This window comes from Heptranchias perlo, chromosome 3 (assembly GCF_035084215.1).
Source record: "Heptranchias perlo isolate sHepPer1 chromosome 3, sHepPer1.hap1, whole genome shotgun sequence".
Lineage (NCBI taxonomy): Eukaryota > Metazoa > Chordata > Chondrichthyes > Hexanchiformes > Hexanchidae > Heptranchias > Heptranchias perlo.
Window position 1 is genome coordinate 2,158,120 of NC_090327.1, and position 15,509 is coordinate 2,173,628.

The 15,509-nt window shown below is 48.6% G+C and overlaps 1 protein-coding gene across 1 annotated transcript; it reads left to right on the top strand.

The window, feature by feature from the left end:
* The first annotated feature begins 1,435 nt into the window (after window positions 1-1,435).
* Window positions 1,436-7,011, top strand: LOC137309332 (actin, non-muscle 6.2-like). The gene is made up of 2 exons (XM_067977592.1): window positions 1,436-1,580; window positions 6,007-7,011. Exons 1-2 carry the CDS (start codon window positions 1,455-1,457, stop codon window positions 7,009-7,011), a joined length of 1,131 nt encoding a protein of 376 aa, XP_067833693.1. The 5' UTR covers window positions 1,436-1,454.
* The last annotated feature ends 8,498 nt before the right edge of the window (window positions 7,012-15,509 follow it).

Genomic DNA, 15,509 nt, shown 5'->3' on the forward strand with positions numbered 1-15,509 from the left:
TCGGATGAGGCGTTAAACCGAGGCCCTGTCTCCCCTCTCAGACGGTCGTAAGAGATCCCACGGCCACTATTTCCAAGTGTCATGTAGAGATCTGAAGAGCAGGGCAGTTCTCCCCGGTGTCTTGGCCAATATTTATCCTTCAACGAACATCACTAAAACAGACGATGTGGTCATTCCTGGGATCTTGCTCTGCGCAAATTGGCTGTTCCGTTTCCTACATTACAACAGTGACTACACTTCAAAAAGTACTTCATTGGCTTTGAAGTACTTTGGGACATCCGGCGGATGTGAAAGGCGCTAAATAAATGCAAGTTCTTTCTTCCACTGTCCACTCAGGGTCTGTGGGGGATGGCGGACGGTGAGAGGTGCCCGCCTTCGCCCGTGTGACCTCACAGTGACGGCCAGTGTCGTCCAACAATTCCCCAGAAACAGTCCAGACCGACGGGCCCCACACGAGAGGGGGGTGAAACCCCGACTGAGGATTGGAATTGGAGTGGCTGTGAATCTCCTGGGGGATTTGAGTTGGGAGCGAGTGGCCGCTCTTGTTAAACGTGTCTCCTGCACTGTGTGGAAGGGAGGGAGGAACGTGGAGTTCCTCAGGCCCATCGACCAATCCTAATTACTGCTCCGTGCAAGGCCGGAAGCTGCCTGTATCCTACGGGTCAGTTACCCATTCCCGAGTCACCACCTGACAGGGATGGAAATTGGTGAACATTGGAACAGGAGGAGGCCATTCAGCCCCTCGAGCCTGTTCCACCATTCAATTCGATCGTGGCTGATCTGTATCTTAACTCCATTTACCCACCTCGATTTCGTAACCCTGAACACCCTTACCCAGTCTCAGTTTTGAAATTTCCAATTGACCCCCGGCCTCAACAGCTTTTTGGGGGAGAGAGTTCCAGATTCCCACTCCCCTTTGTGTGAAGAAATGCTTCCTGACATCACCCCTGAACGGCCTGGCTCTAATTTTAAGGTTATGCCCCCTTGTTCTGGACTCCCCCCACCAGAGGAAATAGGGTAGAAAGAGAGAAACTATCAAATCCTTTAATCATCTTAAACCCCTCGATTAGATCACCCCTTAATCTTCTATACTCGAGGGAATACAAGTCTAGTCTGTGCAACCTGTCCTCGTAAATTAAAGAGTTAAATGGTTAAACCCAACAGCAAATATTCATTAATACTGAAAATAAATAACAAAGCAGGGGCGGGGAAAGTTTATGTTTCAAAGTAGGAATAATGCCAATAACTTACACATAAATTAAATTATTGGGTTCTCTCCCTGATCCTCATTGGCTGTTTCTGGCTCCGTCCCCTCACTCTCAGTGGTTGGCTGCCTCGTGATCGGAATGGCGGGGGGTGGGGTTGGAGCCTTGTCCTCTATAAAGGAAGAGGGGTGAGGAGGAGATAGTGGTTTTTTTTTCTCTGTTTCAGCCCCTTCCTTTAGTTTGTAAACCATGGCTGATGATGAAATTGCTGCTCTGGTGGTGGATAATGGATCTGGGATGTGTAAGGCTGGGTTTGCGGGGGACGACGCTCCCAGGGCTGTGTTCCCCTCCATCGTGGGCCGGCCTCGACACCAGGTGAGTCCATTGCAAGGTCTTTCAATCCTTTCCTATTGGGTGTAAGGTAGGAGCTGGGTCCTCATTTCAGACATGATGCCGGTGATGGACTGGGGTGGACAAACGTAAGGAGTCTTACAACACCAGGTTATAGTCCAACAGCTTTATTGGAATCACAAGCTTTCGGAGCTCTCCTCCTTCGTCAGGTGAGTGACCTGACAAAGGAGGAAAGCTCCGAAAGCTTGTGATTCCAATAAAGCTGTTGGACTATAACCTGGTGTTGTGCGAATCCTTACACTTATTTCAGACAGCAAGCTCTTTGTTCCATATCCTGTTCCTGGGCTGTGAACAGCCCGAACCCTTGCTGGCCCATCATCTTGCACTGTTGTGGCAGAGGAGCAACGGGCTGTTGCGGTGTCAGCCGTGGCTCAGTGGGCAGCACTCCTGGTCTCCGAGTCAGAAGGTCGTGGGTTCAATTCCCACTCCAGACTGGAGCCCATAATCTAGGCTGAGTGTCCCAGGGGAGCGCTGCACTGTTTGGGGGGGCAGCACTGCACTGTTGGGGGGGCAGCACTGGGGGAGCGCTGCACTGTTGGGGGGCAGCACTGGGGGAGCACTGCACTGTTGGGGGGCAGCACTGGGGGAGCACTGCACTGTTGGGGGGGCAGCACTGGGGGAGCACTGCACTGTTGGGGGGGCAGCACTGGGGGAGCACTGCACTGTTGGGGGGCAGCACTGGGGGAGCACTGCACTGTTGGGGGGGCAGCACTGCACGTTGGGGGGGCAGCACTGGGGGAGCACTGCACTGTTGGGGGGCAGCACTGGGGGAGCACTGCACTGTTGGGGGGGGGCAGCACTGCACGTTGGGGGGGCAGCACTGGGGGAGCACTGCACTGTTGGGGGGCAGCACTGGGGGAGCACTGCACTGTTGGGGGGCAGCACTGGGGGAGCACTGCACTGTTGGGGGGAGCGCTGCACTGTCGGGGGGCAGTCTTTCAGATGAGTCGTTAAACTGAGGCCCTGTCCACCCTCAGTCAGGTGTTTTGATGAACAGCAGGGGAGCTCTCCCTGGTGTCCGACACAATATTTATCCCTCAACCAACATCACATTAAAAAAAAACAGATTATCTGGTCATTATCACATTGCTGTTTGTGGGATCTTGCTGTGCGCAAATTGGCTGCCCTGTTTCCTACATTACAACAGTGACTACACTTCTAAAGTACTTCATTGGCTGTAAAACGCTTTGGAACATCCTGAGGTTGAGAAAGACGCTATAGAAATGCAAATCTTTTTCCTTTCACACACCCTGCTTGATATTCTTTACTCTGACTTCAATGGGAAGGGAAAGCAGACGGCTGATTTGCTACCGTCAGTTTTTCATTAAACTGCTTTGAGCTGCTGGAACTGTTTGTTTTTGGTGATTGGCAAAAGAGCCAGAGGAGGAAATGAGAATTTTGTTTTAGTGAGTTCTGATCTGGAATTCACTGCCTGAAAGGGCGGTGGAAGCAGATTCAATAATAACTTTCAAATGGGAATTGGATAAATATTTGAAATGGAAAAATTTGTGGGGCTACAGGGAAAGAGCAGGGGAGTGGGACTAATTGGACAGCTCTTTCACAGAGCCAGCACAGGTATGAATCATATAAAGTTACGGCACAGAAGCAGGCCATTCAGCCCATTGTGTCCGTGCTGGCCGAAAAAGAGCTATCCAGTTTAATCCCACTTTCCAGCACTTGGTCCATAGTCCTGAAGGTTCTGGCACTTCAAGTACTCTTTAAATGAGTTGAGGGTTTCTGCCTCTACCACCCGTTCAGGCAGTGAGTTCCAGACCCCCCAACACCCTCGGTGAAAACATTTCTCCTCAGCTCCCCTCTAATCCCTCTACCAATTACTTTTAATCTATGCCCCCTGGTCAGTGACCCCTCTGCTAAGGGAAATAGGTCCTTTCTATCCAGTCCTGTCATAATTTTATACACCTCAATTAAATCACCCCTCAGCTTCCTTTCTTCCAAGGAAAACAACCCCATCCTATCCAATCTTTTCTCATAGCGAAAATTGTCCAGCCCTGGCACCATCCTCGTAAATCTCCTCTGTACCCTCTCGAGTGCAATCACATCTTTCCTGTCATGTGGTCAGTACTGTGTACAGTTCTGGTCAAGCTGGGAGGTAATGCATTTGAGGAGAGCAAGCAAGGCAAGGGAGTACACAATAAATGGGAGGATACTGAGGGGTGCAGAGGGAGAGAGGGACCTTGGAGTGCATGTCCACAGATCCCTGAAGGTAGAAGGACAGGTAGATAAGGTGGTTAAAAAGGCATACGGGATACTCTCCTTTATTAGCCGAGGTGTTGAATGAGTAGGGAGGTTATGCTGGAAATGTATAAAACACTAGTTAGGCCACAGCTTGAGTACTGTGTACAGTTCTGGTCACCACATTACAGGAAGGATGTAATTGCACTAGAGAGGGTGCAGAGGAGATTTACGAGGATGTTGCCAGGACTGGAGAATTTTAGCTATGAGGAAAGATTGGATAGGCTGGGGTTGTTTTCCTTGGAACAGAGGAGGCTGAGGGGAGATTTAATTGAGGTATATAAAATTATGAGGGGCCTAGATAGAGTGGATAGGAAGGACCTATTTCCCTTAGCGGAGAGGTCAATAACCAGGGGGCATAGATTTAAAGTGATTGGTAGAAGGATTAGAACAGAAATGAAGAGAATTTTTTTCTCCCAGAGGGTGGTGGGGTCTGGAACTCACTGCCTGAAAGGGTGGGAGAGGCAGAAACCCTCAACTCATTTAAAAAGTACCTGGATGTGCACCTGAAGAGCCATGACCTACAGGGCTACGGACCGAGTGCTGGAAAGTGGGATTGGGCTGGGTGGCTCATTTCCAGTCGACGTGGACACAATGGGCTGAATGGCCTCCTTCTGTGCCAATTTTCTATGATTCAAAGTTTTATACAGTTCGAGCATAACCTCCTTGCTCTTATATTCTATGCCATGGCTAATAAAGGAGAGTATCCCGTATGTCTTTTTAACCACCTTATCTACCTGTCCTGCTACCTTCAGGGATCTGTGGACATGCACTCCAAGGTCCCTCATTTACTCTACACCTTTCAGTATCCTCCCATTTATTGTGTACTCCCTTGCCTTGTTTGCCCTCCCCAAATGCATTACCTCACACTTCTCCGGATTGAATTCCATTTGCCACTTTTCTGCCCACCTGACCAGTCCATTGATATCTTCCTGCAGTCTACAGCTTTCCTCCTCACTATCAACCACACGGCCAACTTTTGTATCATCTGCAAACTTCTTGATCAAGCCCCCCACATTCAAGTCCAAATCATTAATATATACCGCAAAAAGCAAGGGACCTGGTACTGAGCCCTGCGGGACCCCACTGGAAACAGCCTCCCAGTCACACAAACTCCCATCAACAGAATGAGCAGCTAATCTGTTTTAGGTGTTGGTTGAAGGATAAATGTTGGCCAGGACACAGAACCCCCACCCAGTGCCTTTGAATAGTGGCTGTGAGATCTCTTGCATCGACCCGAGGGCAGACGGGGTCTCTGTTTCATCCGAAAGACGACACCTCCAACCGTGCAGCACTCCCTCAGCGTGTCGGCCTGGATTATGGGCTCAAGTCTCTGGAGTGGGTCTTGAACCCACGACCTTCTGACCCAGAGGTGAGTGGTACCGAGTTAAGCCAAGGCTGATGTCATAGACCGTTGAGTATAGTAACGTATTTACAGTACAAATCCTTCTGTCTTGGGGAGGCTAATGAAAGGCTTCATCAAATGCTTCGCTAATCTCCTGGAGCTCACTGTTTACATTTAGTGAGGGGGTTTCTATAGTGATGGAGCTATTACTGGACTGAAACTACCCCATGGACATTGTCTCCATTCTCTCTCTCTCCCCCTCCCCATTGGTTTCAAACTGACGCACACATTCCACCAATTGGGGCCTCTGGTTTACACCCAGAAGATCTGAATTCCCGGGTGCAAAGCACAAGTATTGGTAGAGACATAATACTGGCTCATCTGATCCCATTTCTCTTTCTTCCCCCTCCACCCCGCCCTGTCATCCAGTTCCCGTCCATCCCTCCACCCAGATTCCTGGGGCTTTCGTGAGGGAGGGAGGAGATCGACAGTTTTCCCCCACCTTCCTTCCAATAACTGACTAGGTGCCCAGACCTGATAGACTGGGCTTTGCCCCTGGTCCCTCTCAAGTCTCCCTTCCTTGCCAGTACTTGCCTATCCCTTTTTTCTCTGGGTCTCTTGCCCGAGTTCTTTTATAATAATCCTCTTCAATACAAAGTTGGAGCATATTTGTGTTTTTAAAAAAAAAACACACTCCTCTCCAGAGGGTCCCAGATGGCTTTTTGTGATGGTCTTTGCCCTGGTTTATTCTGTGAATTCATCCTTTTTTTTCTGCTTTGTCTCCCATTCTAGGGCGTGATGGTAGGAATGGGTCAGAAAGACAGTTATGTTGGTGACGAAGCCCAGAGCAAGAGAGGGATTCTGACCCTGAAATACCCAATCGAGCATGGGATTGTGACCAACTGGGATGACATGGAGAAGATCTGGCACCACACCTTCTACAATGAGCTGCGAGTGGCCCCAGAGGAACATCCTGTTCTCCTCACAGAGGCACCTCTGAACCCCAAAGCCAACCGGGAGAAGATGACCCAGATCATGTTTGAAACCTTCAACACACCGGCCATGTATGTTGCCATTCAAGCCGTGCTGTCCTTGTACGCCTCCGGTCGCACAACTGGCATTGTACTAGATTCTGGTGATGGTGTGACCCACACTGTGCCAATCTATGAAGGGTACGCCTTGCCTCATGCCATCCTGCGACTAGACCTGGCAGGCCGGGATCTGACTGACTACATGATGAAGATCCTGACTGAACGTGGCTACTCCTTCACAACCACAGCCGAGAGGGAGATTGTGCGTGACATTAAAGAGAAACTTTCCTACGTGGCCCTGGATTTTGAACAGGAGATGCAGACGGCCAGCTCTTCTTCATCCTTGGAGAAAAGTTACGAGCTCCCTGATGGCCAAGTCATCACCATCGGCAATGAGCGTTTCCGCTGCCCAGAAACCCTCTTCCAAACCTCCTTCATTGGGATGGAACCTCAAGGGATCCATGAGACCACTTTCAACAGCATCATGAAATGTGACTTAGACATCAGGAAGGATCTGTATGCCAACACTGTCTTGTCTGGTGGAACAACCATGTTCCCAGGTATTGCTGATCGGATGCAGAAGGAAATGACGGCCTTGGCTCCGAGCACAATGAAGATCAAGATCATTGCTCCACCCGAAAGGAAGTATTCAGTGTGGATCGGAGGCTCCATCTTGGCTTCTCTCTCCACCTTCCAGCAAATGTGGATCAGTAAGCAGGAGTACGATGAGTCTGGGCCCTCCATCGTCCATCGCAAGTGCTTCTAACGTGATTCAAGCCACGACCACTTACGGTCTGACCATCAGCCTCCACTCTCAGTGATTCACAATGACCGTGTGTAGGTGGAATCATGGCTCAAATTCTTTAACAATCGCCTCGTGTCAAGGTAAAGAGCAGGAGGACAGACCCATGCAGGTCATTGGCTGCAGTTCAGTGTAAAAGTTGATGGAATTGTTCTGTGGAGCAGGAGGATTGTTTCTGTGCTATCTGACTGGTACCAAACTTGCACAGCTGTCTTCCACCACCCATTAATCTTTTCACTGGTGCCTGTCCTGATCAGATTTATTTTACTGATCAGGGCCTCCGTTCTCCCTCTATTCCTGTCAGCAATTTGTGCTGAGTCTACTCACCAATCTTTTTATTATTATTTGTTCATGGGATGTGGGCGTCGCTGGCAAGGCCAGCATTTATTGCCCATCCCTAATTGCCCTTGAGAAGGTGGTGGTGAGCCGCCTTCTTGAACCGCTGCAGTCCGTGTAGTGAAGGTTCTCCCACAGTGCTGTTAAGAAGCTCGACACCATCCAGGACAAAGCAGCCCGCTTGATTGGCACCCCATCCACCACCCTAAAACATTCACTCCCTTTATCACCGGCGCACTGTGGCTGCAGTGTGTACCATCCACAGGATGCACTGCAGCAACTCGCCAAGGCTTCTTCGACAGCACCTCCCAAACCCGCGACCTCTACCACCTAGAAGGACAAGGGCAGCAGGCACATGGGAACAACACCACCTGCACGTTCCCCTCCAAATCACACACCATCCCGACTTGGAAATATATCGTAAACAATTTTACAACACCAAGTTATAGTCCAGCAATTTTATTTTAAATTCACAAGCTTTCGGAGGCTTCCTCCTTCCTCAGGTGAACGTTGTTGGAAAGCTTGTGAATTTAAAATAAAATTGCTGGACTATAACTTGGTGTTGTAAAATTGTTTACAATTGTCAACCCCAGTCCATCACCGGCATCTCCACATCATGAAAATATATCGCCGTTCCTTCATCGTCACTGGGTCAAAATCCTGGAACTCCCTTCCTAACAGCACTGTGGGAGAACCTTCACCACACGGACAGCAGCGGTTCAAGATGACGGCTCACCACCACCTTCTCAAGGGCAATTAGGGATGGGCAATAAATGCCGGCCTCGCCAGCGATGCCCACATCCCATGAACAAATTTTTTTTAAAAAAGATATTGGGAGGAGGTCGAGACGGCTCATCCACTCGGCACTTCTGGCTGAAGATGGTTGCAAACGCTTCAGCCTTGTCTTTTGCACTCACGTGCTGGACTCCGCCATCATTGAGGATGGGGATGTTTATAGAGACTCCTCCTCCCATTGGTTGTTTAATTGTCCACCACCATTCACGACTGGATGTGGCAGGACTGCAGAGCTTTGATCTGATCCGTTGGTCGTGGAATCGCTTCGCTCTGTCTATAGCATGTTGCTTCTGCTGTTTAGCATGCATGTAGTCCTGTGTTGTAGCTTCACCAGGTTGGCACCTCATTTTTAGGTATGCCTGGGGCTGCTCCTGGCATGCTCTTCTACACTCCTCATTGAACCAGGGTTGATCCCCCTGGTTTGTTGGTAATGGTGGAGAGTACTGGTGACCGAGGATGTGGAATTTTTGCTCAATTCCCAGCAATCTGAGGGGAAGCCATATTTGTTTTGCATTAATGCAATATCCTGTGATAGGTGGGGGAGTATTGATCTCGGGGAGGGTGAAATTACTGAACACTTATTTTGCTTTGTTACAATGTCTTGTATTTTCTTTGCAATCTGCATAATTGCTATAATGAATATTCTGGAAACCTTTAATAAAGTTGTGTGCATGTTGGTTTAGGCCATTTTGTGGCATTGTGTAACAGTTGCTATCTAAACAGCTTGACAATTCACCCACTAGACAGTTAGGGGCTATGATTATCATTCTGTTGTCCCTCCTCCCAACAACAACAACTTGCATTATACAGCACCTTTTTTACCGTAGTAAAATGTCCCAAGGCACTTCACAAAAATTGACACCAAGCCAGAGATATTGGGACAGGTGACAAAGCTCGGCTAAACAGGTAGGTTTTAAGGATCCTCTTAAAGGAGGAGAGGTTTTAGGGAGGGAATTCCAGAGCTTAGGGTCTAGGCACGGCCGCCAATGGTGGGGTGAAGTAAATCGGGGCAGCGTAAGAGACCAGCATTGGAGGAGCGCAGAGATCTCGGAGGCTTGCAGGGCTGGAGGAGGTTAGAGATAGGGTGAGGCCATGGAGGGATTTGAAAATGAGAATTTTACGAGGTTTTAAAATACAGCTTTAATGGGATAAGATCTGGTTTGGTGGGTTGAAGGCTGGGATCTGGCCTCCACTCTGTTACCTGTAATTACGTCTATGAGGTTGATCATGTGAACAATCACCTCTGCTTCTCAGCCCCTTTGGTCATTCAATCCCAGAATTTACAAATCTGTTAAACAACTCCTATTTGTATTTCTGGTTTTCTTAGTGGAAAATTCTCTTCAGAATGAAGTGGTGGTTAAACTGACAGTCGACCGGCAGGGACGGGCTGCATTTCTTTTTGTATTTCTGGCCCTCTCCATCAATTCACATTCTCATTGTACTTGAAAGGAAAACATTTGCAGGGCTATGAGGATAGGGTGGGGGAATGGGGCATTTTGAAGATGTCCCTTTTATCCCGACTCTTTGTTTTCTGTCAGTTGGCCAATCGTCTATCCGTGCCAGTTTATACCCCCAACACCATGAGCTCTTATCTTGTGCAGTAATCTTTTATGTGGCACTTTATTGAATGCCTTTTGAAAATCCAAATATACTGCATCCATTGGTTCCCCTTTATCCACCCTGCCCGTTACTTCCTCAAAGAACTCTAATAAATTTGTCAGACATGATTTCCCCTTCATAAAACCATGTTGACTCTCCTTGACTGTATTATGAGTCTCCAAATGTCCTGCTACTACTTCCTTAACTATGGATTCTAGCATTTTCCCAATGACAGATGTTAGGCTAACTGGTCTATAGTTACCTGCTTTCTGTCTCACTCCCTCTTGAATAGGGGTGTTTCATTTGCGGTTTTCCAATCCTCTGGGACCTTTCCAGAATCTAGTGAATTCTGGAAGATTACAACCAATGCATCCACTATCTCTGTAGCCACTTCCTTTAAGACCCTCGGATGCAAGCCATCAGGTCCAGGGGACTTGTCAGCCTTTAGACCCATTAGTTTACCTAGTACTTTTTCTCGAGTCATTTTTTTTAGTTCATTCCTCCTTTGCCCCTTGATTTTCTACTATTATTGGTATATTATTAGTGTCTCCTACTGTGAAGACAGATACAAAATATCTGTTCAATTCCTCTGCCATTTCCTTGTTTTCCATTATTATTTCCTCAGTCTCATCCTCTAAGGGACCAATGTTTACTTTAGCTACCCTCTTCCTTTTTATATACTTGTAGAAAATTTTACTGTCAGTTTTTATATTTCTTGCTAGTTTACTCTCATAATTTATTTTCTCCCTCTTTATTATTCCTTTAGTCATCCTTTGCTGGTTTTTAAAGTTTTCCCAATCTTCGGGCTTACCAGTAACCTTTGCCATGTTGTATGCTTTTTCTTTTAACCTTTGGGACGTCCTGAGGTCGTGAAAGGCGCTATATAAATGCAAATCTTCCTTTCCTTCTTTCTCTTGATTTTTACCACTGCAAGCAAATGCAATCTTTATTCCTTTATAAATTTCTGTCAGGCAAAGATGACAATGGCTGGGTTCATAGGTCCTGAAGAAACTAGAAAGTGAGCAATTTTGCATTTATTGCCCAACCCTAATTGGCCCGTAAGAGTTAACCACGGAGAGTGGATCTGGAATGAGGTATAGGCCCAGTCTGGGCAGGGTCCCTTCCCTGAAGGACATTAGTGAAACCAGTTGTTTTTTTATGACAATCCAACAGCTTCATGGTCGCTTCATTTGATTACCAGACTTATTGATTTCAATTCCCCAACACACCACGATGGGGTTTAAACCCACTGCCTCAGGATTGCCAGTCCAGTACCATAAACCACTAATCGACTGGACCCATCCTCTGGAAGGAACATTGGCCCCCACTCCTTCACCCTCCCCGCCTCCCAGAATGAAATCTCTCACCCTGAGCGGTCCCCTCCCCCTTCACTAATTTCCCTCCGTCTGCCTCTCCCACACCCAGTACTCTCCTGCACTTTTATGGTATGGAATGCTCAGTCTACCTGCTGCTTACATTGGGACAAGTTCCTATCCCCCGGGGCGCACTCAGTGCAACAATTTGCCCTTCCCGTCTCACTGACTCTGGTTCACAGAAAGGTTTCATCAAGGAAGGAGGCCTCTCAGCCCATCGAGACCGTGCCAGCTCTCTGCAAGAGCAATCCAGCTAGTCCTGAAGGAGATAGCTGCCAGACTGGGCTTGCAGTAGGTGGTGAGCGAACCAACACGAGGGTAAATCCTACTTTACCTCGTCCTCACCAATGTACCTGTCACAGATGCATCTGTCCGCGACAGTATTGGTAGGAGTGACCACCGCACGGTCCTTGTGGAGACGAAGTCCCGTCTTCACACTGAGGACACCATCCAATGTGTTGTGTGGCACTACCACCGTGCTAAATGGGATAGATTCAGAACAGATCTAGCAGCTCAAAACTAGGCATCCATGAGGCGCTGTGGGCCATCAGCAGCAGCAGAATTGTATTCCAGCACAATCTGTAACCTCATGGCCTGACATATTCCTCACTCTCCCATTACCAACAAACCAGGGGATCAAACATGGCTCAATGAGGACTGCAGAAGAGCATGCCATGAGCAGCACCAGGCGTACATAAAAATGAGGTGCCAACCTGATGAAGCTACAACTCAGGACTACATGCATGCTAAACAGCAGAAGCAACATGCTATAGACAGAGCTAAGCGATTCCACAACCAACGGATCAGATCAAAGCTCTGCAGTCCTGCCACATCCAGTCGTGAATGGTGGTGGACAATTAAACAACTAATGGGAGGAGGAGGAGGAGGCTCCGTGAACATCCCCATCCTCAATGATAACAGAGTCCAGCACGTGAGTGCAAAAGATAAGGCCATAGAACCATAGAAAAGATACAGCACAGAAGGGGGCCATTCGGCCCATCGTGTCCACGCTGGCTCGAAGAACAACCAGGTGCTCATTCTAATCCCACCTTCCAGTACCCGGTCCGTAGCCCTGCAGCTTACAGCACTTTAGGTGCAGGTCCAGGTACTTTTGAAAGAGTTGAGGGTCCCTGCCTCGACCACCAATTCGGGCAGCAAATTCCATACACCCACCACCCTCTGGGTTTTTCCTCATGTCCCCTCTAATCCTTCCACCAATCAGCTTAAATCTCGGTCCTCTAGTTCTTGAACTCTCCGCTAGGGGAAAGAGGTACTTCCTGTCTACTCTATCTGGGCCCCTCACAATTTTGTACACCTCAATCAAGTCACCCCTCAGCCTCCTCTGCTTCACAGAAAACAACCCCAGCCTATCCAATCTCTCCTCGTAGCTGCAATTTTCAAGCCCTGGCAACATTCTTGTAAATCTTCTCTGCACTCTCTCCAGAGCAATTACGTCCTTCCCGTAATGTGGTGACCAGAACTGCTCACAATACTCCAGCTGTGGCCTTACCAGCATTTTATACAGTTCCATCTTCAGCCAGAAGTGCCGAGTGAATGATGCATCTCGGCCGCCTCCCGATATCCCCACCATCACAGAAGCCAGTCTTCAGCCAATTCACTCCATGTGATATCGAGAAACGGCTGAGTGCACTGGATACAGCAAAGGCTATGGGCCCTGACAACATCCCGGCTATAGTGCTGAAAACTTGTGCTCCAGAACGAGCCGGGCCTCCAGCCAAGCTGTTCCAGTACAGCTCCAACACTGGCATCTTCCCGACAATGTGGAAAATTGCCCAGGTATGTCCTGTCCACAAAAAGCAGGACAAATCCAATCCAGCCAATTACCACCCCATCAGTCTACTCTCAATCATCAGCAAAGTGATGGAAGGTGTCGTCGACAGTGCTATCAAGCGGCACTTACTCATTGATGAAGCAGTTGAAAATGGTTGGGCCTCGGACACTGCCCTGAGGAACTCCTGCTGCCATGTCCTGGGGCTGAGATGATTGACCTCCAACAACCACTACCATCTTCCTTTGTGCTCGGTATGACTCCAGCCACTGGAGAGTTTTCTCCGATTCACATTGGCTTCAATTTTACTAGGGTTCCTTGGTGCCACACTCGGTCAAATGCTGCCTTGATGTCAAGAGCAGTCACTCTCACCTCACCTCTGGAATTCAGCTCTTTTGTCCATGTTTGGACCAAGACTGTAATTAGGTCTGGAGCCGAGTGGTCCTGGCGGAACCCAAACTGAGCATCGGTGAGCAGGTGATTGGTGAGTAAGTGCCGCTTGATAGTGCTGTCGACGACACCTTCCATCACTTTGCTGATGATTGAGAGTAGACTGATGGGGCGGTAATTGGCTGGATTGGATTTGTCCTGCTTTTTGTGGACAGGACATACCTGGGCAATTTTCCACATTGTCGGGTAGATGCCAGTGTTGTTGCTGTACTGGAACAGCTTGGCTCGAGGTGCAGCTCGTTCTGGAGTGAATTGAATTGGCCGAAGACTGGCTTCCGTGATGGTGGGGATATCAGGAGGAGGCAGAGATGGATCATCCACTCAGCACTTCTGGCTGAAGACGGTTGCAAACGCTTCAGCTTTGTCTTTTGCACTCATATGCTGGACTCTGCTATCATTGAGGATGGGGATGTTGACAGAGCCTCCTCCTCCCGTTAGTTATTTAATTGTCCACCACCATTCACGACTGGATGTGGCAGGACTGCAGAGCTTTGATCTGATCTGTTGATTGTGGAATCGCTCAGCTCTGTCTATAGCATGTTGCTTCTGCTGTTTAGCATGCATGTAGTCCTGTGTTGTAGTTTCACCAGGTTGGCACCTCATTTTTATGTATGCCCAGTGCTGCTCCTGGCATGCTCTTCTACACTCCTCATTGAACCAGGGTTGATCCCCTGGCTTGTTTGTAATGGTAGAGTGAGGAACATGCCAGGCCAAGAGGTTACAGATTGAGGTGCTTGACAATTCTGCTGTTGATGGCCCACGGTGCCTCATGGATGCCCAGTTTTGAGCTGCTGGATCTGTTCTGAATCTATCCCATTTAGCACGGTGGTCGTCGCACACAACACATTGGATGGTGTCCTCACTGTGAAGATGGGACTACATCTCCACAAGGACTGTGCAGTGGTCACTCCCACCAATACGGTCATGGACAGGTGCATCTGTGACAGGTAGATTGGTGAGGACGAGGTCAAGTGGGTTTTTTCCCCTTCGTGTTGGTTTGGTCACCACCTGCCGCAGGTCCAGTCTGGCAGCTATGACCTCCAGGACTCGGCCAGCTTGGTCAGTAGTGGTGGTACCGAGCCACTCTTTGTGATGGACATTGAAGTCCCCCATCCAGAGTGGATTCTGTGCCCTTGCTGCCCTCAGTGCTTCCTCCAAGTGGTGCTCAACATGGAGGAGGACTGATTCTTCAGCTGTGGGAGAGCAGTAGGTGGTCATCAGCAGGAGGTTTCCTTGCCCATGTTTGATCTGATGCCATGAGATTTCATGGGACCTGGAGTCAATGTTGAGGACTCCCAGGGCCACTCCCTCCTGACTATCATTGTACCGCCAACTCTGGTCGGTCTGTCCTGTCGGTGGGACAGGACATACCCAAGGATGGTGATGGAAGTGTCTGGGACATTGGTTGAAAGGTATGATTCTGTGAGTATGGCTCTATCAGGCTGTTGCTTGACTAGTCTGTTGGACAGCTCGCCCAATTTTGGCGCAAGTCCCCAGATGTTAGTGAGGAGGACTTTGCAGGGTTGACTGGGCTTAGTTTGCCTTTGTCTTGTCTGGTGCCTCGTGGTTTGATGCAGTGTGGTCTGTCCGGTTTTCTTTTGCATTTTTGTAGTGAAATTATAGAACCGAGTGGCTTGCTCGGCCATTTCAGAGGGTGATTAAAAATCAACCACATTGCTGTGGGTCTGGAGTCACAGACTAGACCGGGTAAGGAAGGCGGGTTTCCTTCCCTGAAGGACATTAGTGAACCAGGTGGGTTTTTAATGACAATCTGGTAGTTTCATGGCCACCATTACTGATCCCAGCTTTGTGTTTAATTAAAAATTTTAATTCCCCAGCTGCCGTGGCAGGATTTGAACTCATCACTCTGGATTATTAGTCCAGGCCTCTGGATTACTAGTCTGGTAACATAACCATGATGGTACTGTAGCAAGATTGCCCTGGATTCTCCAGGACTGATTAACCTCCTGGATACTGCAGGGAGAAAAATCATTGGAGCATTGAAAGATTATACTGGGCTGAATGGCCTCCTGTGCTGGATGATTCTATGTAAAGAAAGTGGTGCATTCAATGAAGGGACTTCCATCCAACAGTGACGTTCAGAGACACAAGTGAAGATG